The sequence below is a fragment of the Callospermophilus lateralis genome, chromosome 7 (assembly GCF_048772815.1).
Source record: "Callospermophilus lateralis isolate mCalLat2 chromosome 7, mCalLat2.hap1, whole genome shotgun sequence".
Lineage (NCBI taxonomy): Eukaryota > Metazoa > Chordata > Mammalia > Rodentia > Sciuridae > Callospermophilus > Callospermophilus lateralis.
In genome coordinates, this window is record NC_135311.1 from 90810214 (window position 1) to 90829431 (window position 19218).

At 39.0% G+C, this 19218-nt stretch overlaps 1 protein-coding gene across 12 annotated transcripts in view; it reads right to left on the reverse strand.

The window, feature by feature from the left end:
• Sgip1 (SH3GL interacting endocytic adaptor 1) overlaps positions 1 to 2174 on the reverse strand; it is a 200215-nt gene extending 198041 nt beyond the window's left edge. For 8 of the 12 annotated variants that reach the window (XM_076863755.2, XM_076863754.2, XM_076863751.2 and 5 more), the window contains exons 1-2: positions 2087 to 2174; positions 1109 to 1231 (exon numbers count right to left, since the gene is read on the reverse strand). In XM_076863755.2, coding sequence (XP_076719870.1) covers positions 1109 to 1118 — 10 coding nt within the window. In that variant the 5' untranslated portion in view covers positions 1119 to 1231; positions 2087 to 2174. Of the gene's footprint in view, positions 1 to 1108; positions 1302 to 2086 lie in introns of those variants that run through there. The other 4 variants (XM_076863758.2, XM_076863757.2, XM_076863749.2 and 1 more) reach the window with 1 other exon arrangement.
• Between the last annotated feature and the right edge of the window lie 17044 nt (positions 2175 to 19218).

The following is a 19218-nucleotide window of genomic DNA, read 5'->3' on the forward strand; positions in this document are numbered from 1 at the left end:
TCCCCTTAATTCCATTTTGGTAAATTTCTAAGAAACATTTAAAATTGGAAAGACAGACTTTGGCTTAAGAGGTGGCCTCTCTGCCATTTTCATGGCTGATTTGAGACCCATTATGCACTCAATTCTGCATTATAAAATCCAGGCTGGGGACAAATTTCTGCCTGTCATCTTAGGAAAGGCCAGGAGTTTTGCACCATCCTGTAGTGTGAAAACAGAAAATCAAAGCTCGCATAGACCTGACTGCTTCTTTCCTGATCTGCTTGCAGCTTTTTTGAGGCAATCTTGGCTGTCACTATCTCAGCCTGGGAAGGGTAATTTGGTAGAATAATATATAGTTTAAATAGCATCTCCCCAGGGAAAGTTCCTCCTTACACTTTATATTGAATGCAAAAAGATAATCAGCAAGTAATCATTTGATGCTTGGCTAAGAACCATTGTATGGGGAAAGCTTTTAGGAAGCACATTTTTTTTTTTTTTAACCTGATAAGATCCTGATTCAGGAGCCAAGAGGCCCAGATATTTTCCTTATATTGTTCATTCTTTGCAATGGCATAAATGTAAAACTTCAGTTCATGGACCAAATTTGCTGTAACCATCACTCTAATTATATGATATAAATTGCAGAGACAAAAATATCTTATAAGAATTTTTTTTTTTAATTTTAAGCAGCTCACTGAAAATGACAGTATGGATAACTCTGTAAATGACCTCTCCTGTCTAATGTCAATTTCAGAAAACAAGTTTCCATTGTAAATGTTTAATCAGTGTAGTTCCAGGAACCCAGCAAAGAAAACCTTATCTTCTCTCCCAACTTATTTGCTCTGCAAGCTCTTTCCTAGCTCTAGCTCAGCTTCCTACAAATACTTTAGGCTTTTCTGTCTCAAAGGAGCTGGGAGCTCTCTGTAGGTTCTGAGCTAGACAGAAGCCCTGTGGTTGATTCCATTAGTCCAAGCCCTGGTTCTCTGCAAGGAAACTGCAGCATTTATGCTTGCAAAACCCTGGCAACCAGGTTCTAGAATGGCCACCAACACTGGCTGCACACATTCTTCCGTGCTGTTTTGCCCAAATCTTGCCCGAAGCCAGTCAACCTCAGCAGAAAGCATCCTACCTTCCATCATGGTGGCAGAATTGCATTCCTTAATTTCCAAGGAGTCTGAAAAAACACAGGAGGATACGCTTCCAGGTCTCAGTTAAGTCCTCACAACGCCGCTGCTGAGGTCTGCAGTATCAGCTGCCGAAGCCAAAGGAGACAAGTGTTAACCCGAAAGACAGGCCATGGATGCTTGCTGGTGCTGCTTCACCTACAGGCTCCCAGGAAGATGCTGAGAGAGAAAGGCAGAGGAACAGCAAGCCGGCCGAGCTGCACCGCCTGCGCTGCCTCGGCCAATCCCTTCAGCTCTGGACCGCGTCACATGGTAGCCAGCCTGCATCTCCTGACACAATACCCCCGGAGAGCACACGGAACCTATTTCCCTTCCCCATTCCTCTCCACCCCAGCGCCTCGCGTTTGTCACCAAATACAGAGCCCCTTCCCCACCTGGTGACGCACTTCCCCCTGCCCCTCCGCGTCTTCTTCTTAAGCCTATTGCAGCGCCTGGGTGCCGGAGATTAATTATCAGGCGCTGCCACCTTAACAGCGGACTCTAGCATGAAAGGAGCACCTAAGTGGCTCGCTGCGGCGGGGATTTTTTTTTTTTTTTTTAAGAAAAACTTCTTAATAATTCCGTGCAGCCCGAAGTCTTGGCAACACGCTTTTAACGCTCCCATTCCAACCTCCTTTTGCCCTGAAGGAATGCCAAATGTCAGTATCCGTGGCTTCTGCGCACATCTGTGAGTCTCTCTCTCTCTCTCTCTCTCTCTCTCTCTCTCTCTCTCTCTCTCTCGCTTTCGCTCTCTCGCTCTCACCTCCATTCAACAGAGAAAAAAAGCAATCCGTTGACGTCACATCATAAACAATTATCCCCAAAAGGATGATGCAGAAAAAAATTTCACCCCAGCTGCCTTCAAGAGAGCCAGGGAATTAATTGCGCATGACATGCCGAAGGGCTGGGAACTGTCATTAAAACAAAGAAACAAAAGAACCCACCCGAGTGGGGCTCTGGAATCAAACTGGCAACGCTTGAGATCATTTCTGGGGCGGGAGGCGGGAGAGAGGGGAGAAGGCAGGGAGCGGAGGCCTTAGCCGGACCGATGACAGCTGTGCACGCCGGCTTCCTCCCACTTTAATTTGGGCCAGCAGGCCAGGCCGCAGACAGACCCCAGGACGCCTCTGGACAACCGGTTCGAGTCCCGCAGCCGCCGCGTCCTCCCTGCCGAGCGCGCACGTGAGCCGCCTGGCTTCCCCAGGTGGGGAGCTTTCTCGCAACCGACTGAGGCTACAGCTGCCAACTGCACTCCCTGTAGGGAACAGAGTTTCTTCTAAATGACACGTTTTTTTTTTCGAGACGCGTCTCTGGCACCTGGAGTCTCCTTCAAGCCCATTCGTTCACCCTGGTGGAAATCCGGGGGGAGGCGATTGTGCCTGGAGGTGGCGGGAGGGGTGGGCGGAGCCCTGGGTTTGGCAGTTCCAGGATGGGATCTAGGTTCCTGTGTCAGCCTAGTGGGAAGGATTCCGGGCACCCGTTCTGGTTGGGTTGGGAGTTTGTCTTCTGACTACTCCCCAGAGACCCCGGGAGCCTTTCAGAGAGCCCCAGGACCCGGTCCAATGATCCTTGCTTCTCTCTAAGAGGCTCAAACAGCAAAGGGAAAAACCAAAACGGGCTGGGTGGCCTAGGACAGAGAGGGAGGGAGAGAGGGAGGGAGGGAGAGAGAAGAGGAGGAAGGGAGATGGCAGGCCAGCAAAGGACCTCTTAGGAACCCGGGGAGAGGACAGAGGAAGGGGCACTTCTATATAGACTAGGAGAGAAGCTCTCAACATTGTAGCAGTTTGAGTGACAGATGAGAATGTACTCCAAAAAAAAAAAAAAAAAAAAAAACTTTAAGAAGATGCATGTCATGCTCAGGTTTGAGTCTTTAATGTTATTATTGATCATTTATATTATAATACACTCAAGAAGTTTTAATATTTGCTCAGCTCCTAACAAGGTCTAGCTGTTTCAATCAGAGCAAATGTGACCTATTGGTGGCTGAGAAATATTGAAGAAAAAAATAATCAGAGAGGCCAACTGAAGCAGCACATCAGCAGTTAAAAACGAAAACCAAAAACTCAGTTCCTTAGCAACTTAAAAGTGTTTTAAAAATTGTTCTCCCTAAGGACACATATTTCAGTGGCCTCTAAATTTCAAAATGAAAATCTCCAGAGACACACAAATACTTGTGACTTTTCCCCTTATGTCTATAAGCAGAATTTTAAAAGCACAAAAAATACCGAAGTAAAACCCACTTTAAGTACAAATTACACTGCTCTGAAATCTGCAGGAAAATTATCATAAAATGGTTGGTTAGTATGTGTATAGTTAGAAAATTACTAACTATACACTAATTATTAAAATTTTAAAGGTTAAGGACATGGATAAATATTATTGTCAAACAAACTGAGATAAAGTTGTGTCTCTGATCCTTATTGAGGTGTTTGATCCTGGGCAAGTTATTCAACTCTCTATGCCTCACAGATTCCTTATCCATGAAATGGAGATCATAATAATGATACCAAGTTCATAGAGTTATAAATAATAATAATAACAACAAACCTCTGTTATTCACTTAACTATGTGCCAAGCAGTGTTCTAAATATTCTGCCAGTAAGTTACTTAACAATGTGTCTGGAGCATTCTAAGCCATCCATACTGGCTTTTCAGAATTAGCATTATTACTACAGAAGGGCTGGCAGGCACATCAAAAAAATTTGAGGCCAACTGGAAATTGTACACAGGCATAGAGAATATCTTAGCGAAAGAACAGGTAGGTGAGGCATCTTTAGTGGTAACATTGGGGAGTTCTGGGGGTTTGCTAAGTAGAAGAGTGATTAGGACCAATGAGGTGAATTTGGAGAGGTTTTTTTTTTTTTTTTTTTTTTTTTTTGGTACCAGGGATTGAACTCAGGGGCACTTGGCCACTGGAGTCCTATTTTGTATTTTATTTAGAGACAGAGTCTCACTGAGTTGCTTAGCTCGCTTTTGCTTAGGCTGGCTTTGAACTGGCAATCCTCCTGCCTCAGCCTCCTGAGCCACTGAGATTACAAGTGTGCGCCACCACACCTAGCCTGGAGAGAGGTGGAATTTTAGAAGCTGGAAAAATATTGGAATGGTTTAGAGTGGCAGTTCTAAAGAATTTAAGGAACTCTAAATAAGAAATGAGGTTGCTATAGAATCTGGAGGAGAGTGAAAGTCCAGAAGTGCAGGAATAGGGAACACTGCGAACAGAGTCCACGAAGCTCAGGCTGCCTGTCCTCCCCTCCCACTGTAAGTTTCACAGTGTTTATCCAAGGTTCACAACAGTTTTGTTTTCAACAAGTAGCAAGGCTACCAGATAGAAAGTCAGTTAAAGATTTTCTTTTGTTCTTAATGTATTTTTAAATTATTAATTGGTAGATAATAATTGCACATATTCATGGGGTAACAGTGTGATACACATACACAATATTTAATGATCAGATCAAGGTAATTGGCATATCAGTTAACTAAAAATAAAATTATTATTTTTTTGTGTTTTGAATATTCAAAATCTTCTCTATTAGCTATGCAAGTATTTATGGTCAATCATATTTCTTCTACTGTGCTATAGAACATTAGAAGAGATTCCTTGTTTCTAACTGAACCCCTGTGCATAATAACCATTATTTCTCCATCTCCTCATCTCCCTACACTTCTCAGGCTTTGGTAATCACTGTTTAACCTCTACTTCTATGAGCTCAACTTTTTAGCTTCCAGGTATAGGTGTAAGTGAGAAGTTGTGGTATTTGTTTTTCTGAACTTGACTTCACTTAATGTAATGTCCTTCAGGCTCATCCATGTTGTCACAAATTACAGGATTCCATTTCTCAGTGTCTAAAAATATTCAAGTGTGTGCTTGTGTGTGTGCGTGTGTGTGTGTGTGTACACACACACACATACTTATGCCCAGGAGTTCATCAGGAATGTTAAGGTATGCCCAGGTTTTTAGTAAGCCTTTTGTTGCTGTGACCAAAAGACCCAACAAGAACAATTTGAGAGGAGTAAAAGTTTATTTGGGGTCTAAATTCATACATAGTCAGCTCCATTGCTGTGGTCCTGAGGTGAGGCAGTCAAATTGTGGAAGTGCATGGTGGAGAAAAGCAGCTCAGGACATGACAATCAGGAAGCAGAGATAGATAGATAGATAGACAGACAGACAGACAGACAGATAGAGCAAGCGAGCTGTGCTTACCAGGGACAAAATATAAACTACAAAAGGACTCCCTCAGTGACCTATGTCCTCCAGTCATATTCTACCTATCTAGAGTTACACCTAGTTAATCCATATCAGTGGATTAACCCACTGATTGGGTTACAAAATGATCTAATCATTCACCTAGGAACCATCTTGCAATCTCTTACATAGGAGCTTTTCAGGGGATGCTTCATATCCAAACCATAATACCAGGTATGCCCAGAGATCACTGTACATTCTTAGATAGTATTTGCAACTGTCCAAGACTAAGACCAAAAACTTAATGGATGAAGTCACTAGACATTTAATTTGTTTTCTGAAATCACATTTTTAAGGCAGTAATGATCTATTTCATATGCGTTCTGGAACCAAACTTCTTATATTCTTGCTATAAAAGTTGAATTCCTTCACTATTTCCCAATTTTAGTGTTTTGAAGGGCATGATCTGTCCATAGTTTAGAAAGTGAAAGAAGATCCTGAAAATTCAGTTATGAAGGAGGAAAGAAAATTAACATAATGGAAAAGTTCAGGAGATAATGATCTTAGCACTAGTTTTGACTCCTGAGTCTTTCCATCTTGCTATCCCTTTTGAGACAATCCAATGAATCTGGAAATATAGACTTTGGAAAATATCATCCAAAGTCTAGAAATCAACAGAAGTTCTCACTTGAGAAGTTGGATTTCCCTGGGATGATATAGGTAAAAGATGTATACCTATACACATACACACACTCACTTCTCTCTCTCTCTCTCTCTCTCTCTCTCTCTCTCTCTCTCTTTCTCTGTCTCTCTCTCATACACACACTATTTATTAGGGTAGCTCACAGAATTATATGAAGAACCGAACAACTGAGGAAAGCAACAACAACAACATTGCAACACTCAAGTAAACTAAATCCTCTGAACTCTCTCCATTTCTCCCAGCATTTCAACTCCTTTTCTCTTACTAGTTTTTAATCCACATGATCAGGGATCTGGCCATTAGGCTATTCTATGATCACATCTTTGCAATTTGACTATCCAAGATATCCTTCAACAAACTTCCAGGGAAGATCTGGCTAATCAGTGGGGCCAAGTTGATGGGGTCTCTTGATGGCTTTTGAAAAGCTAAAAACTATGCCCACTATTGTGACTAAACATGGGGTAGAAAGAAAGGCAAGTTTTGATGACAATCTTTCACAGTTTGCTCCTGATGTGATTGGAGGGGTAGAAAAGATGTTATCAAAGTAAGAAAAGGTATTATTACCAGAAAAAAAATATGGGGAAAGAAACTAGGAAACAAAAACTATAAACTACATAGGTTTTACTTACATACCTAAGATGAAGCTTACCAATGACTCACTGTAGCAGAGGCACACAATGTGCCACATTGATCCCACACAACAGACTCGAGAGGTTGTTTATACGTGCCCACTAACTACATCCAGAAAGAAACCTGAAGACCTTGTTGCCACCCTCTTCCCCACTGGGGATACAGATCCTTCTTGTTGGGCCACTTACTCTAAAGACAAGGCATGTCCTGGGACTTGACACTCATTGGTCTATGCTGGCCCAGAGAGCCCTGTATCCATACCTCTAAAGGAATTTATACCAGCTGGGAGTTCTGCTTAGTTTATATCTATGTTGAAAAAACTAAGCAGTAGGAATTGAATATATGAGGAGAATCAATAGTTTCGGAAAAGAAGTTTCTGAAAAGAACACAATTATGGTTCGCTATAGCAGAGGAAATACCCTCATTGAAGGACAGGAAATGTAGAAAACTGGAAAGATATTTTTTTAAAAATCTATTTTTAGTTTTTATATAGTTTCAAGGATACATCAGCAATTAATAAGAGCAGATTGCTATGATAATATAAAAACATAATAAGAGTCAGAAAGAATACACAAAAGTACATAGTCAATGATGTAACAAATTCTGCCAAGATTATACATTGATAGGCCAGTGGCAATATTTTTGAAGCATAGACCCACAACCACAATAGCAACTGGCCAAAATATAGTGGAATTCTCTCTCCCTTTGCAGAATCCGTTAACTTGATGCAGCTTTAACAGTTCAAGAAAATAGAAGAAAAGAAAAGGTTTACTTTATAAATTTTAGATCATGACAAAAATAATAAAGAATAGACTATAGTTCAGTCTCACTTATGAATATTAATGCAAAAATTAAAATAATTACAAACTTAATCCAGCTTTTCAAAAACATGATACACACACACACACACACACACACACACAAATGCACACATATACATCATGATATAGAAAAATAATTCAAAATTAAGAAATCTAATAATATAATTCATAATATTAAACTATCAAAATAATTGCATCATTGTCTCCATAGTTATTGAAAAAAACACTTGATTAATTTCCACTTAAGTCACTCATTAAACAAATTAAAATCTTAACATAAAAGAGATTTAAAGAACTTCCTATGATGATAAAATATGCAAATCTCTGTCTCAAATCTACACCCCAAACCTACTATCTTGTTAAATGGAGACATAATGAAAATTTCTCATTTTAGGAATAAAAATCAGGAATAAGACTTAAATATTCTTTGTTATTACTGTTATTTAATATTTAATATTGTTCTACAAATATCATTACCAAATTAGGAAGATAAAGAAATTAAATTGTGTCAGAGACATTGATATGTGCTCATCACACTATTTTTTTCTATCTGGGTCCATAACAAGACTGTATGTGTCACCTTTCCTTGCATTTGGGTGGGGTCATATAACTAAATTAAGGCAAATGGAATTTTCCAGGCCTAGCCTTTATAAACATCCTGCGTACTCTCCATATTTTTATTCCCCTTGAAAATGTTAGAGAGCTGCCTGATCTTCATCAGACTTTGTGAAAGAACTAAACTTTTATAGTGTTAATCATATATATGTGCGTTGTATATCATCCAGGGGTGCTATAGCAAAGTACCATAAACTGGGTAGCTTATAAACAACAGAATTTTATTTCTGGAGGCTGGACTCTAAGATCAAATTCCCAGCAGATTGTCAAGTGACAGCCTACTGTTTGGTTCTATGTTCTCATGTTGTAGAAGGTCAGGAATCTCTCTGGATGTCTTTCATGAGGGCTCTAATCCCATTCATGAGTGCTCTGGCCTCATGATCTACTCACATCCCAAAGACCCCACCTCCCAACACTGTCACCTTGGGTTAAGATTTCAACACAGGAATTTTAGATGGACATAACATTCACTTCATTGCAATATGTGCCCACAATCTTTTGTGGGTGATATGTGTTTTTTTTTAAAGAAAGAGTGAGAGAGAGGAGAGAGAGGGAGAGAGAATTTTAATATTTATTTTTTAGTATTTGGCGGACACAACATCTTTGTCTGTATGTGGTGCTGAGCATCGAACCCGGGCCGCACGCATGCCAGGCGAGTGCGCTACCGCTTGAGCCACATCCCCAGCCCGGTGATATGTTTTAAAATATGTATTTTTAATAAAAAAGCTACAGGGAGAGTAATTCAAACCTAGGAAACTCCTAGAAGAGAGGCCATCAAAAAGGAAAGAACTAGATATACTGTACAATAATGGTAGTCAGTTGCTCTGTGTGCCGATTCAGCCCTTGAAATATGCCTAGTCTAAACTGAGATATGATGTAACTATAAAATACATACCAAAATTTGAAGAGCGTATAAAAGAGAACATAAAACATATCATTAATAATTTTATGTTCATTACAGGTGGAAATGATAATTTTTATACACTTTGTGAAATAAAATATATTACTAAATGGATTTCATCTGTTTCTTTTTAATGTGTCTACCAGAAAATTAATTAGGTGGCTCACACTACATTTCCATTGGACAGCACCATTCCAGATTCTGAGGGTCAACTCAACAAAAACGAGCAAGGAAGACTGGCTAAGTTGAAGAGGTTGCATGTTGCAGGTGCATATCCCCACCACACTCACATCCCATCATTTCTTCATCCAACAAAGACATGTTAAGAATTATCTATGGCAAGGCATTATGTCAGATTTAAGGATACAAAGATGGAAAAGGCACAAGCCTTTCAAGAAGCTTATTTAGTAAGGGGAGGAAGCAGATAAACTAACCAACAATATAGTACAGAATGCCACAGCAGCACAAAAAAGGAGCACTCAGGATGGAGGAGAGAAAACAAAGGCTCTCTAACACAGGTACTCCTTGAGCTGCCCTTTTGAAGGCAAGTCAAGTACTCACTCCTACTGAACCCATCTATCTACTCCTACCTGCTTCCTCACCCTCATTTCTCCTCAGCTTTAATCTCTCCTCCAATAACCCTTCCAGGGTTCTGTAAGGATATCCAGTTCAATGGTGGACTGAAACATCTGTAGACACTTTAGCATCATCTTGCCTAAATTCAACCCCCGTTTTCCTTTAATGAGATGGTTTCTCTCCTTTCCCTATATCTGCTCCAGTGGAAGCCATCACTCTTTCCCATGTCCTATCTTCATCCCCACCTCACTGAATGAAGAGGAGGGGCTGGTATTGCCTTAGTTCCCACCTGAGTTTCTGTGCCAGTTTCTCATGGCCTACTCACCTCCCAAGACCCCACCTCCTAACACTGTCACCTTGGAGGTTAAGATTCTTCTACGATGCAGCCTGCCTGCTTTCCCTTTTTGATGTTTTTACCAACCTCAGATCCCCTCCAGGTCAAACTTTCCTCTATGACTTCAGCAACTATATCACAGTCCTCTTTAGCTCACCACCTGTCCTGTCATTCATGACTTAGCATCTCTTCCATAATCCTGCATCTCTACCTTAAAGTTCCTTGACTCTCTGATAACTTTAATTTCTATTGTAGTATATTCACCAAAAATATAAACCTATTTTGGACCTCATCTTTGTGTTTAATATTTTAAATCTAATTTGTCATCTTTGATTTATTTCATATATAGTAACCATCATCTAAAAAGAAATCTACACAAAAAGGACCATAAATTTCCTTTAACATTTCTTACAACAAACAACATAATGCTGGATGCAGAACCTACTTAGTGCCCAATAATTACTTTATAAACAAATATATCATGTTTCACTTTGTGATATAAATCCAATAACAGTAATATTATTCTGCTTATTTTTACTATCTTTTTGGCAGGGAAGAAATTTGAGGAAGCATAAATGTTTCTTGTTGGATAAGCCCAGAGAGCCCTAGGAAAATCTCAGTAGGAACACAAGCCCAGAAAATTGCCTCTCAGATTGGGGCTCTTAAGCCTGTCCTAGTTGGGTAGGGTTGTTATTAGAGAAATGAAGAAGAAAAAACAAAGAATATTATATTAATAGCCAAAGTTTATTAAGTATTTTCTGTAGGCAGTCATCTAAGTGCTTTGTAATCATTATTTCATGTAATTTCCCCAAACCTAGGCTTTGACATTCTATTCCCATTTAACAGATGAGGAAATAGCCGTTCAGAAGTGATAAGTGGCTTCTCTAAGAAAACAACGAGTTACAGAATTGGGGCTTAAGCTCTCATCTATCTGACACTAAAGCCCATTATTTAACTTTGAGATTGAAGGAGTATAAACTTGTTTTGTGAACATTAATTGCTTTTGGCCTCCAAAATAATCCTTCTTTTATTTAGTCACACAACTCCTTTTTTTAGGGAAGAAATTCTATTCTCTCTATGTACCTCCATAAAGAAGAAATGGTTTCTGTCATCTCCTTCCTCAAGATGATGATTAGTCAAGAGAAACATATCTGGCCCAAGGTGAACCAATAATACCTTATGCCCCAGGCCATAAACCAAGCTGGCCCAATTAGAATCCAACCCTAGGAGTAAAGATTCTAAAGAGGAGACTTTTCCTCTGAGGTACTAAATTTATAAGAATGGAAACCCAAATTTATGAATTGTCATGTTCCTCACCTTGAAAAAGCCTCTGTGCAGAAGAGAATGAAATAACATGGAGAGAGTCAGGTAGGAAGTCAGTCTTTTTGGCAAGTGAACCTTTCATGTTTTTTGTTCTTGATCTTCCCATGGTTAAGGGAACATAGTTCATTTGTGATTCTATGACAAAAGACCACAAACTGGTTACCTTATAGAAATTTATTTCTCACAGTTCTGGAGGCTGAAGAATCTAAAACCAAGGCACCTGTATGCTCAGTGTCCAGTAGAAACTGCTCTCCGTTTCTAAATGGTGCCTGGTGCTACTTCCTCCAGAGGAGATCAATGCTATGCCTCACCTGGTAGAAGGGATGAAAGCACATATGCTGTGTGAATCCCCTGTTACAAAGGCCTTAATCCCACCCAATCTGTGGAGCCCTCACAACCTAATCACTTTCAAAGGCCCCTTCTCTCCAAACAACTGCATCAGGGACTAAGTTTCAACATGAATTTTGGAGGGGACATATACATTTGAACCATAGCAGGAACTGATAACTTCCCCATTTTGCTTAGGCAAATTCAGGTTGGCTGTCTGTCACTTGCAAAAGGAGTGGCAAGATCAAAACCAAGAATATTGACAGGTAGAAAACCTTGTCTGAGAAGCAAAAGAAATGACAAAACTAAGAGATGAAGGCAAGAAGAGGCAAGTCAGAAAATGCCAAAAGTGAGAGAGTGAGAGAGACATTGGGAACAAAGCCATCTAAGATCATTTATTGTGCAAGAGCTCCAAGAAACATAAAATTCTTTCTTTTTAGGGTTTTCTAGCCAAAATAAAAATCAACAGGTCAACTTAATTTAAAGACATGAGCAGGGGGTACCAAAGTGCTTGCTCAGCATGCACAAGCCCCCTACTCCCTAAAAGACATAGATAGAGTAAGAACAATGATCAGAATATCATAAGATAAAATAAATTCTTTTAAGAGTCAAGCCCAAAGAAGGCCATCCCCATCCTAAAATAATGTTTTTCACTGGTATCCTTGCCAGTTTTTAAATGACAAATATATATATATATATATATATATATATATATATATATATATATATATATATATGAGACCTGAGGACAAAATCAAAATAAAAATCAAAGATATTTGCATATATAACATGTCATATTAGCCTAGAAACTTAAGTTATGGAGAATGAACTCCTAGAAGAAAAAGAGCCTTAGTTTTTGGTAGACTTAATTTCACCCAGATGATGTGTTGAGGTTTTTACACGAGGAGATATTTAACCTTTGACAATGGACCAAGGGTACACACACCACTTTTAATTACATAGCTATAAAAAAAGCAGCTTTCTCACTCTGCATTTACATTTGAAAATATAATTGCATGAGCTTAATTTCCTAACTGGGTTTAACTGGGATCAGTGTCAAGCTGCAAGCTCCAAGATGTCTATAGTTCATTGGTTCACTTTGTGATTGCCATAGCTACCAAGGACTTTAGTGCCCTGGTCTCTGGGAGGGAGGGCTAAAGGCTTGGATTGAAGCTTTATTTAGCAAATCCTTTCCATTTAAAACCCATAAGCTCCTTGTCCCTGTCAGCAAGTGTCCAAAAGGGGCCTTGTCAACAGATGCTACTAGACAGGGGCACTACTGAGAGCAAAGAGAATTAGGAGGAGCCTTGGAGCTTCAGTTACAATCAGGCTTTTCATGTGTGTAAGCACATGTGATATGTATGGTGTGTAGATGTGCAGGTAGTCAGGCAGGTGTGTTTATCAGCTGATACTGAACTGTGCTTTCATACTGCAGAGCCGAATTAAAAATAGTTCAACTGCCAATAGCTTCTTACAGATTTTATGATCATGATTCAGAAAAGGAATAGTATCCTGCTAAATTCATTGTAGAATTTACCACCCATACACATATGACCAAAATTTTTTGAGGGCTGCTCATTTGAATAGACACGTGTGTCCAAATTATAATATGAATTGTGCAACCTATTCTTTGCAGGCTTCAAATGTTTGGAGGGCTTAGGGTTTACACTCAAGAAAAAGCAGAAGGGCTTATACTGTGGCTTCCTTTTTCTTCTTTAAGAAAATAGTTGTACTCTTTTTTATTCACTTCTCTGGAAACAGGCCATGCTGAAGTGTTTCTGCCATAAAAGGGACAAATTACTAAGTTCTCTAATCTTATCACTTTTGCAGTTGACAATTACACCAAATTATGCTACTCATAAAATGGAATAAGAGAAGGGTCTTGATGAATAAATCATTTCAGTTTCAAGGTTGCTTGAAAAATAGTGATAGGGATATAAATTCTATTAAGTGAGAAACTCTACACTTTAAATTGGATACACATGGTGAACTTGAGAAATGGATTTGAGATGAGAAATGTATTCTCTTTGTGAACCAAAGTAATGCAGTGATTTCTAATTTCATTACAGCATTAGCTGATTATAATTCAGTGTGTTAATTTAATATTATGGGTGATAAGCTGTGCCCTAGTTCTAGTTCTGAACTGTAATAACCCCAGGTGTATCTGTATCCCCATTGTCAGACCATGCCTTTTGAAAGTGCCTTTGAATCAGCATCCTTTCATCTGTAGCTTCAAGGGCACTGGTGGTGAACCTAACCTGAAAAAAGCTGGAAAGAATGTTAGGAATTGCATTTATTCCAACTAGCAGGTGAGGCCTCCAATTATTTGTGTTTACAGGGGAGCATCAGCTTGCAGAGAGTGAACTCTGGATTCCAGAGAACCCTCCACCATTTTATTCTGGTCCATATGCCAGATCTACCCGTTTTGGTACTGACTTCACAGGACCTGTTTCCTAGGGGCTCTGACATCTTTTCTGGCTTTATAACACATCCTTTAGTATCCATTTTCTGCTTGTAGTTTTATATCACTGGACATAACAGCCACTGAGGCCATGGGTACTGAATATAAACCACTGACAGATGGGCACTCACTGTATCAGTCTGAATTTGTTCAAGAAAATAGAGCTATTATAGGAAGTAATGGGTATAGATAGATTTCATAAGGAAAATGTCGCTTACACAAATGTGAGAAGAGCTGGAGAGTATCAATCTGGAAGGCTGAGACTGGAGAATCAGAAAACAGTCACCATATTAGCCTGAAGCACAGGAGTTGGGAAAGAATGGTGTCATTTATGGAAGAGTCTTGAAACTTCTGTGACTGCTAGGTGGGAGATTGTGAAGTATGGAAACCCACCCAATGGAATGGCAATGACATTTCAAACCCATTTACTTCACCTGTACCTTCCAAATATCTTGCAAGTTATTCATATTGGAGAACTCTAATCCAGAGCCATACAGGGAGATTTTTAGGAAACTGATTTCCTAAGCTCTAAATGGAATCCTCAAGTTGCTACCAAATTGACAACAAACTAATACACTCGGCATCTTCCAGTATTTGCTATCCGTTTCCAGTTTTTTTTTATATATTTAATAACTTCTAAGAAAAGAGTATAATCTCACATGAATTTCTTTATTACAATGCATACATCTTTTAACAACAAAAGACCACAAAATCCACAAAAGGAGATTCAAGTTCTATAAGTCATTTTTATTATCTCTGGATGATGTAAGTCCCTCTTTAGCCAAGTTAGTTACACTTTTGAGATCCTGTATATAAATACTAAAATATATGGGGGACCATTATTGTAATGTTTTCTATTATAGAATATGAAACTGATGATAGGATAAAGAGAAAAATAATCCATTAATCTATGAAAATATAAGCAAACCAAAACAAAAAAGCAAATGAGCATAATTACTACAATTATTGTTTCTATAATTGATGATCTAGCCATAATTTATACTTTTATCTTTCTTAAAGTTTCCTTAGTCTATTTGTTCCCACTGAGTGGTGCAGTTGGTTGTAGTTCTGTGCTTAGTGTAGTTACCCATGTCTTCCTGAAGGATCTCTGTCATTAGTGGTCCTGTCTGCAATAATGTCATATAGTTTTCCACTGCCTTTTGCCATAGGCTCTGAGTACCAAGAGGCATTTCAAAAAACCTTCTGGGTTCTAGTCACACCCCCATTCCTGTTTTGCAGTACCAAGTGAATTTCCCCTTTATACATACGCAGGATGAATTGCTGCAACCTTTCTAGTAACATCCTACTGTGTTGTTGGTTCTGTGGCATAGGTGCCTATAATAGTTAAACAACAGGTGTAATTTTTATTTCATAGTAATTATTGCTATATCTACTCTCCTGAGGAGTTATGCTCTTCAAAGCAGCAAGGCCAAGATGCAAGAACTGAAATTAAAAAAAAAAAAGTTTAATGGGTTATTTGAGATGGCAAGAGTCAGTATTATTTCCAAGGTAAGTTTCCTAAGTCCATGCTTCCTGGCTGTAGGTGAAATAACCTCATGAACTGATTGCTGATTCAGAAGACCTACAGCTCCTTCAGGACATTTCCCAAGCCCTGTAGTTTGTCAAGCAGCTAAAACCCTGTGTTTTCAAAACACCCATGCCAATGTTATATTAGGCCAGCTGCTTTCAGAATGATGGAAAATACAGAAAGGCAAGTGAGTTCTGAGGGCATGAACCTACCACTACATTGCTTTCACTGTACAATTTTTTCCTTGGTTAAAGATAATGCCTGTGTGGAACACAAAGACAGTGAATAAGGCATTCTGTAAGTCCACAGATGGTAATTTTAGTAGAAGCATTGTAGGTAAAGAAGGCAAATCTATCTATCCATCCATCCATCCATGTTTTCTTTTTTCAGTTAAAACAAATCACTGCCATCAGGAAGCTGGTTGGGCCTCCTAGGATATGGTGTCATACTGTTGAAATTAGTATTGATCTTTGCATTTGGCAGGTTGGTCACAGATTACAGTCAGCAGCCCTGGTGAGTGCACGGTCTTCATTCTGCTACAATGGCCATTTTGATCTTAAGCACATTGGGCAAGGGAAAGTAGGGCTGGTGAATTATACTGATGGACATCTGCACATAGGATCATCCTGTTCCTGTGATTATTTCCCTGATGTGTTATGCATTTAGTAAGTTTACATAGGACACAAATATCCAGATATTCTATGTCAATTTGGAGAGTTTTACTTACATATCTCTTCTTCAGATCTCCTTGTAATTGAATGTCCAATTTTATGCTTTGCAACTCCAGGACCATCTACCATCTAGATTCACTGTTATTGCCCACAAAACAGTATAGGTCCATTCCTTAGCATTGATTTCCCTCCAGACAAAATGACCAACAAGGGACATTGCTCAAAGTTCTTTTCCCTGAGTATGTGCTGCACTACCATTCCTTAGAGTCACTCCTGAATGGTCTGCAGTGCTTCAAAGCCCACTTCCAGTTGCGAACACCTATGATGCAGAACCATAAGCAAAGAAGCATTGTTTTCATCAAAGAACTGGTCATAGGGGACTCACCATGAGGTCATAGTTACTGACTGAGGGAGCTGATGCCTTGCAGCTAGTGTCTCCAAGACCTACTTAAGCCCTGTCTTGTGTGTACTACTTCTACTTGATGATGAAATGTTGTTGTGTGCATGCAAATTTATAACTTCTTGAGCCAAGAAAGAAACATTCTGTGATTAGAAACTAAGGTCACATGGTAAATTGGCAGCCAATTAACCAATATTTAGTTACTTCTAGGATCTAAGAACAAGTCAAAAGCTGTTTCTCAAAAATAAAATACTTATTACAGATGTCAACATAGCTTCACTTCAAAATTCAAGAGGTCTTTAGTGTTATTTATTGATAGTGATCTAAGTCTCCACACAGCATTCATATCTGCAATGGGTGCTTTTTTATTCTGGGGTCTACAGAGTTATGTGACTTAAGTGGCAGAGCAGCTTGGACAGTGGCCTGGACCTGTTGCAGAGCCTTCTCTTGCTTTGTCCCCCACTGGGGACTGGCAATCTCAACAGGTTACTCAATAAATGAGTCAAAGCAGCACATATTGCCTCAAAATTCAAAGAGGCGCTCTAAGTATTACATCTTTTTCTATTGTTTGGAGCCACATGTTCCTCACATTGTAGGGAAGATATTGATCCATTCCAGACTACAGAACTCCTAGAAATCTTACTGAGTTTGGATGCTTCTGAGTTTTCAATAAATGGGGAAGTCTTGTATTTTGTGGTCCCACACCTGCCATGCATACAAAAATATTATCTATTTCCTGTTTTCTAGTTCTAATCAGCCTGATATCATCAATGCAATGGGTCAGAAAAATGTCCTATGAAATTGCTCAACAATCATGGTTGCTGAGGACTGGGTTATAAAAGAAATCTGAAGTAAGGTAAAATATTGCTGTTCCTGTCACGTGCAAGAGAAATTAATTTTTTTCCTCATTGTGTTCACTCACTCTTATTCTCTATACTAACAAGTATAGAAAAAAATCTACTAGATTAACAGTTGCACACCAGGTATCAGGGGCTCTGTTGATACCATAAAAATCCACATCTGGTTGAAGTTGTCACCTAGTTAAATTTATAGTAATTCACCATCATTTCCAGAATTCATCTTATCTCCTCACCGGCCAAGTTCATAGGTAGAGTGGGCAGAGTGGATAGGGACTAATATACATCAATTTTTCAAGTATTTGATGTGGTATCATGTTTGGTTACTGTTTTAGCATTGAAAGAACTTTCTTACAAGAATACCTGTCATTTCACAAACCAAGGAATTAAAGTGGCATGTCTCAGCATGCCCTCTACAACTATGCTTTCCAGAATTAGGGAAATAGGTTGGAGACCTAAAGGATCTATAGTGAACAGCCATAAGCCAAGACTTAATTAATCACATAGCCTTCATAAGCCCTAGTTTGACAATTTGTACACAGTTGGCATTTGGGTCTCTAGGGATGAACATCAGTTCAGAATCAGTTTCTACCAAACCCCTGGAAAGTTGGTAGGACTACTATCCTTCTGGAGGTGATAGAAAATTATCTGTTTTCTCAATTTTTTTTAATGTTTTAGAATCTACTTACATTGGCTCATTGCCCCCTTTTATCTTCAAAACCAACAGTGACCAGCAGAATCTTTCTCATGATGCTATATCTTTGATTCTGACTCTTCTGCTTCATTCTTCCATCTGTGTAAGGACCTCTGTGATTTCATTGAACCCACACAGATAATTAGAGATAACTTCCTTATTTCACAGTCAGCTGATTATAAACTTAATTCCACCTGCAACCTTGATTTCCCCTTTGCCATGTAACAGGACATATTTACAGAATCTGAGAATTAGGATGTGGGCATATTAAAGGGGCCATTATTTTGCCTATCACATCTGACCATCTTTTAAGAAGAACTCTAGATCTATGATTTATCTCATATCTTGGATTTCATCAAGGTTACATGACTATGTATTGTAGTGATTCTTGTTAGAATCATGAGCTCAAGTTTTGGGTTTCATTTGTTTGTTTTGCATATACAAATCTACAGAGTTTTTTTCCTTTTTTATTGGTTTGATTTTTTAAGTACATGACAGTGGAATGCATCACAATTCTTATCACACATATAGAACAAATTTTCATACCTCTGTATATAAAGTATGTTCACACCAATTCATCTCTTCATACATGTACTTTGGATAATGATGTCCATCACATTCCTCCATCATTGCTAACCCCCTTCCCCCTCTCTTCCCCTCCCACCCCTCTGCCCTATCTAGAATTCATCTATTCCTCCCATGCTCCCTCTCCCTACCTAACTATGAGTCAGTCACCTTATATCAGACAAAACATTCACTATTTGTTTTTTTTTTTTTTTTTTTTTTGGGCCGGGGGGATTGGCTAACTTCACTTAGCATTATCTTCTCCAACTGCATCCATTTACCTGCAAATGCCATGATTTTATTCTCTTTTATTGCTGAGTAATATTCCATTGTGTATATATGCCACATTTTTTAATCCATTCATCTACTGAAGGGCATTTAGGTTGGTTCTACTGTTTAGCTATTGTGAATTGTGCAGCTATAAACACTGATGTGGCTATGTCCCTGTACTATGCTGTTTTTAAGTCCTTTGGGTATAGACCAAGGAG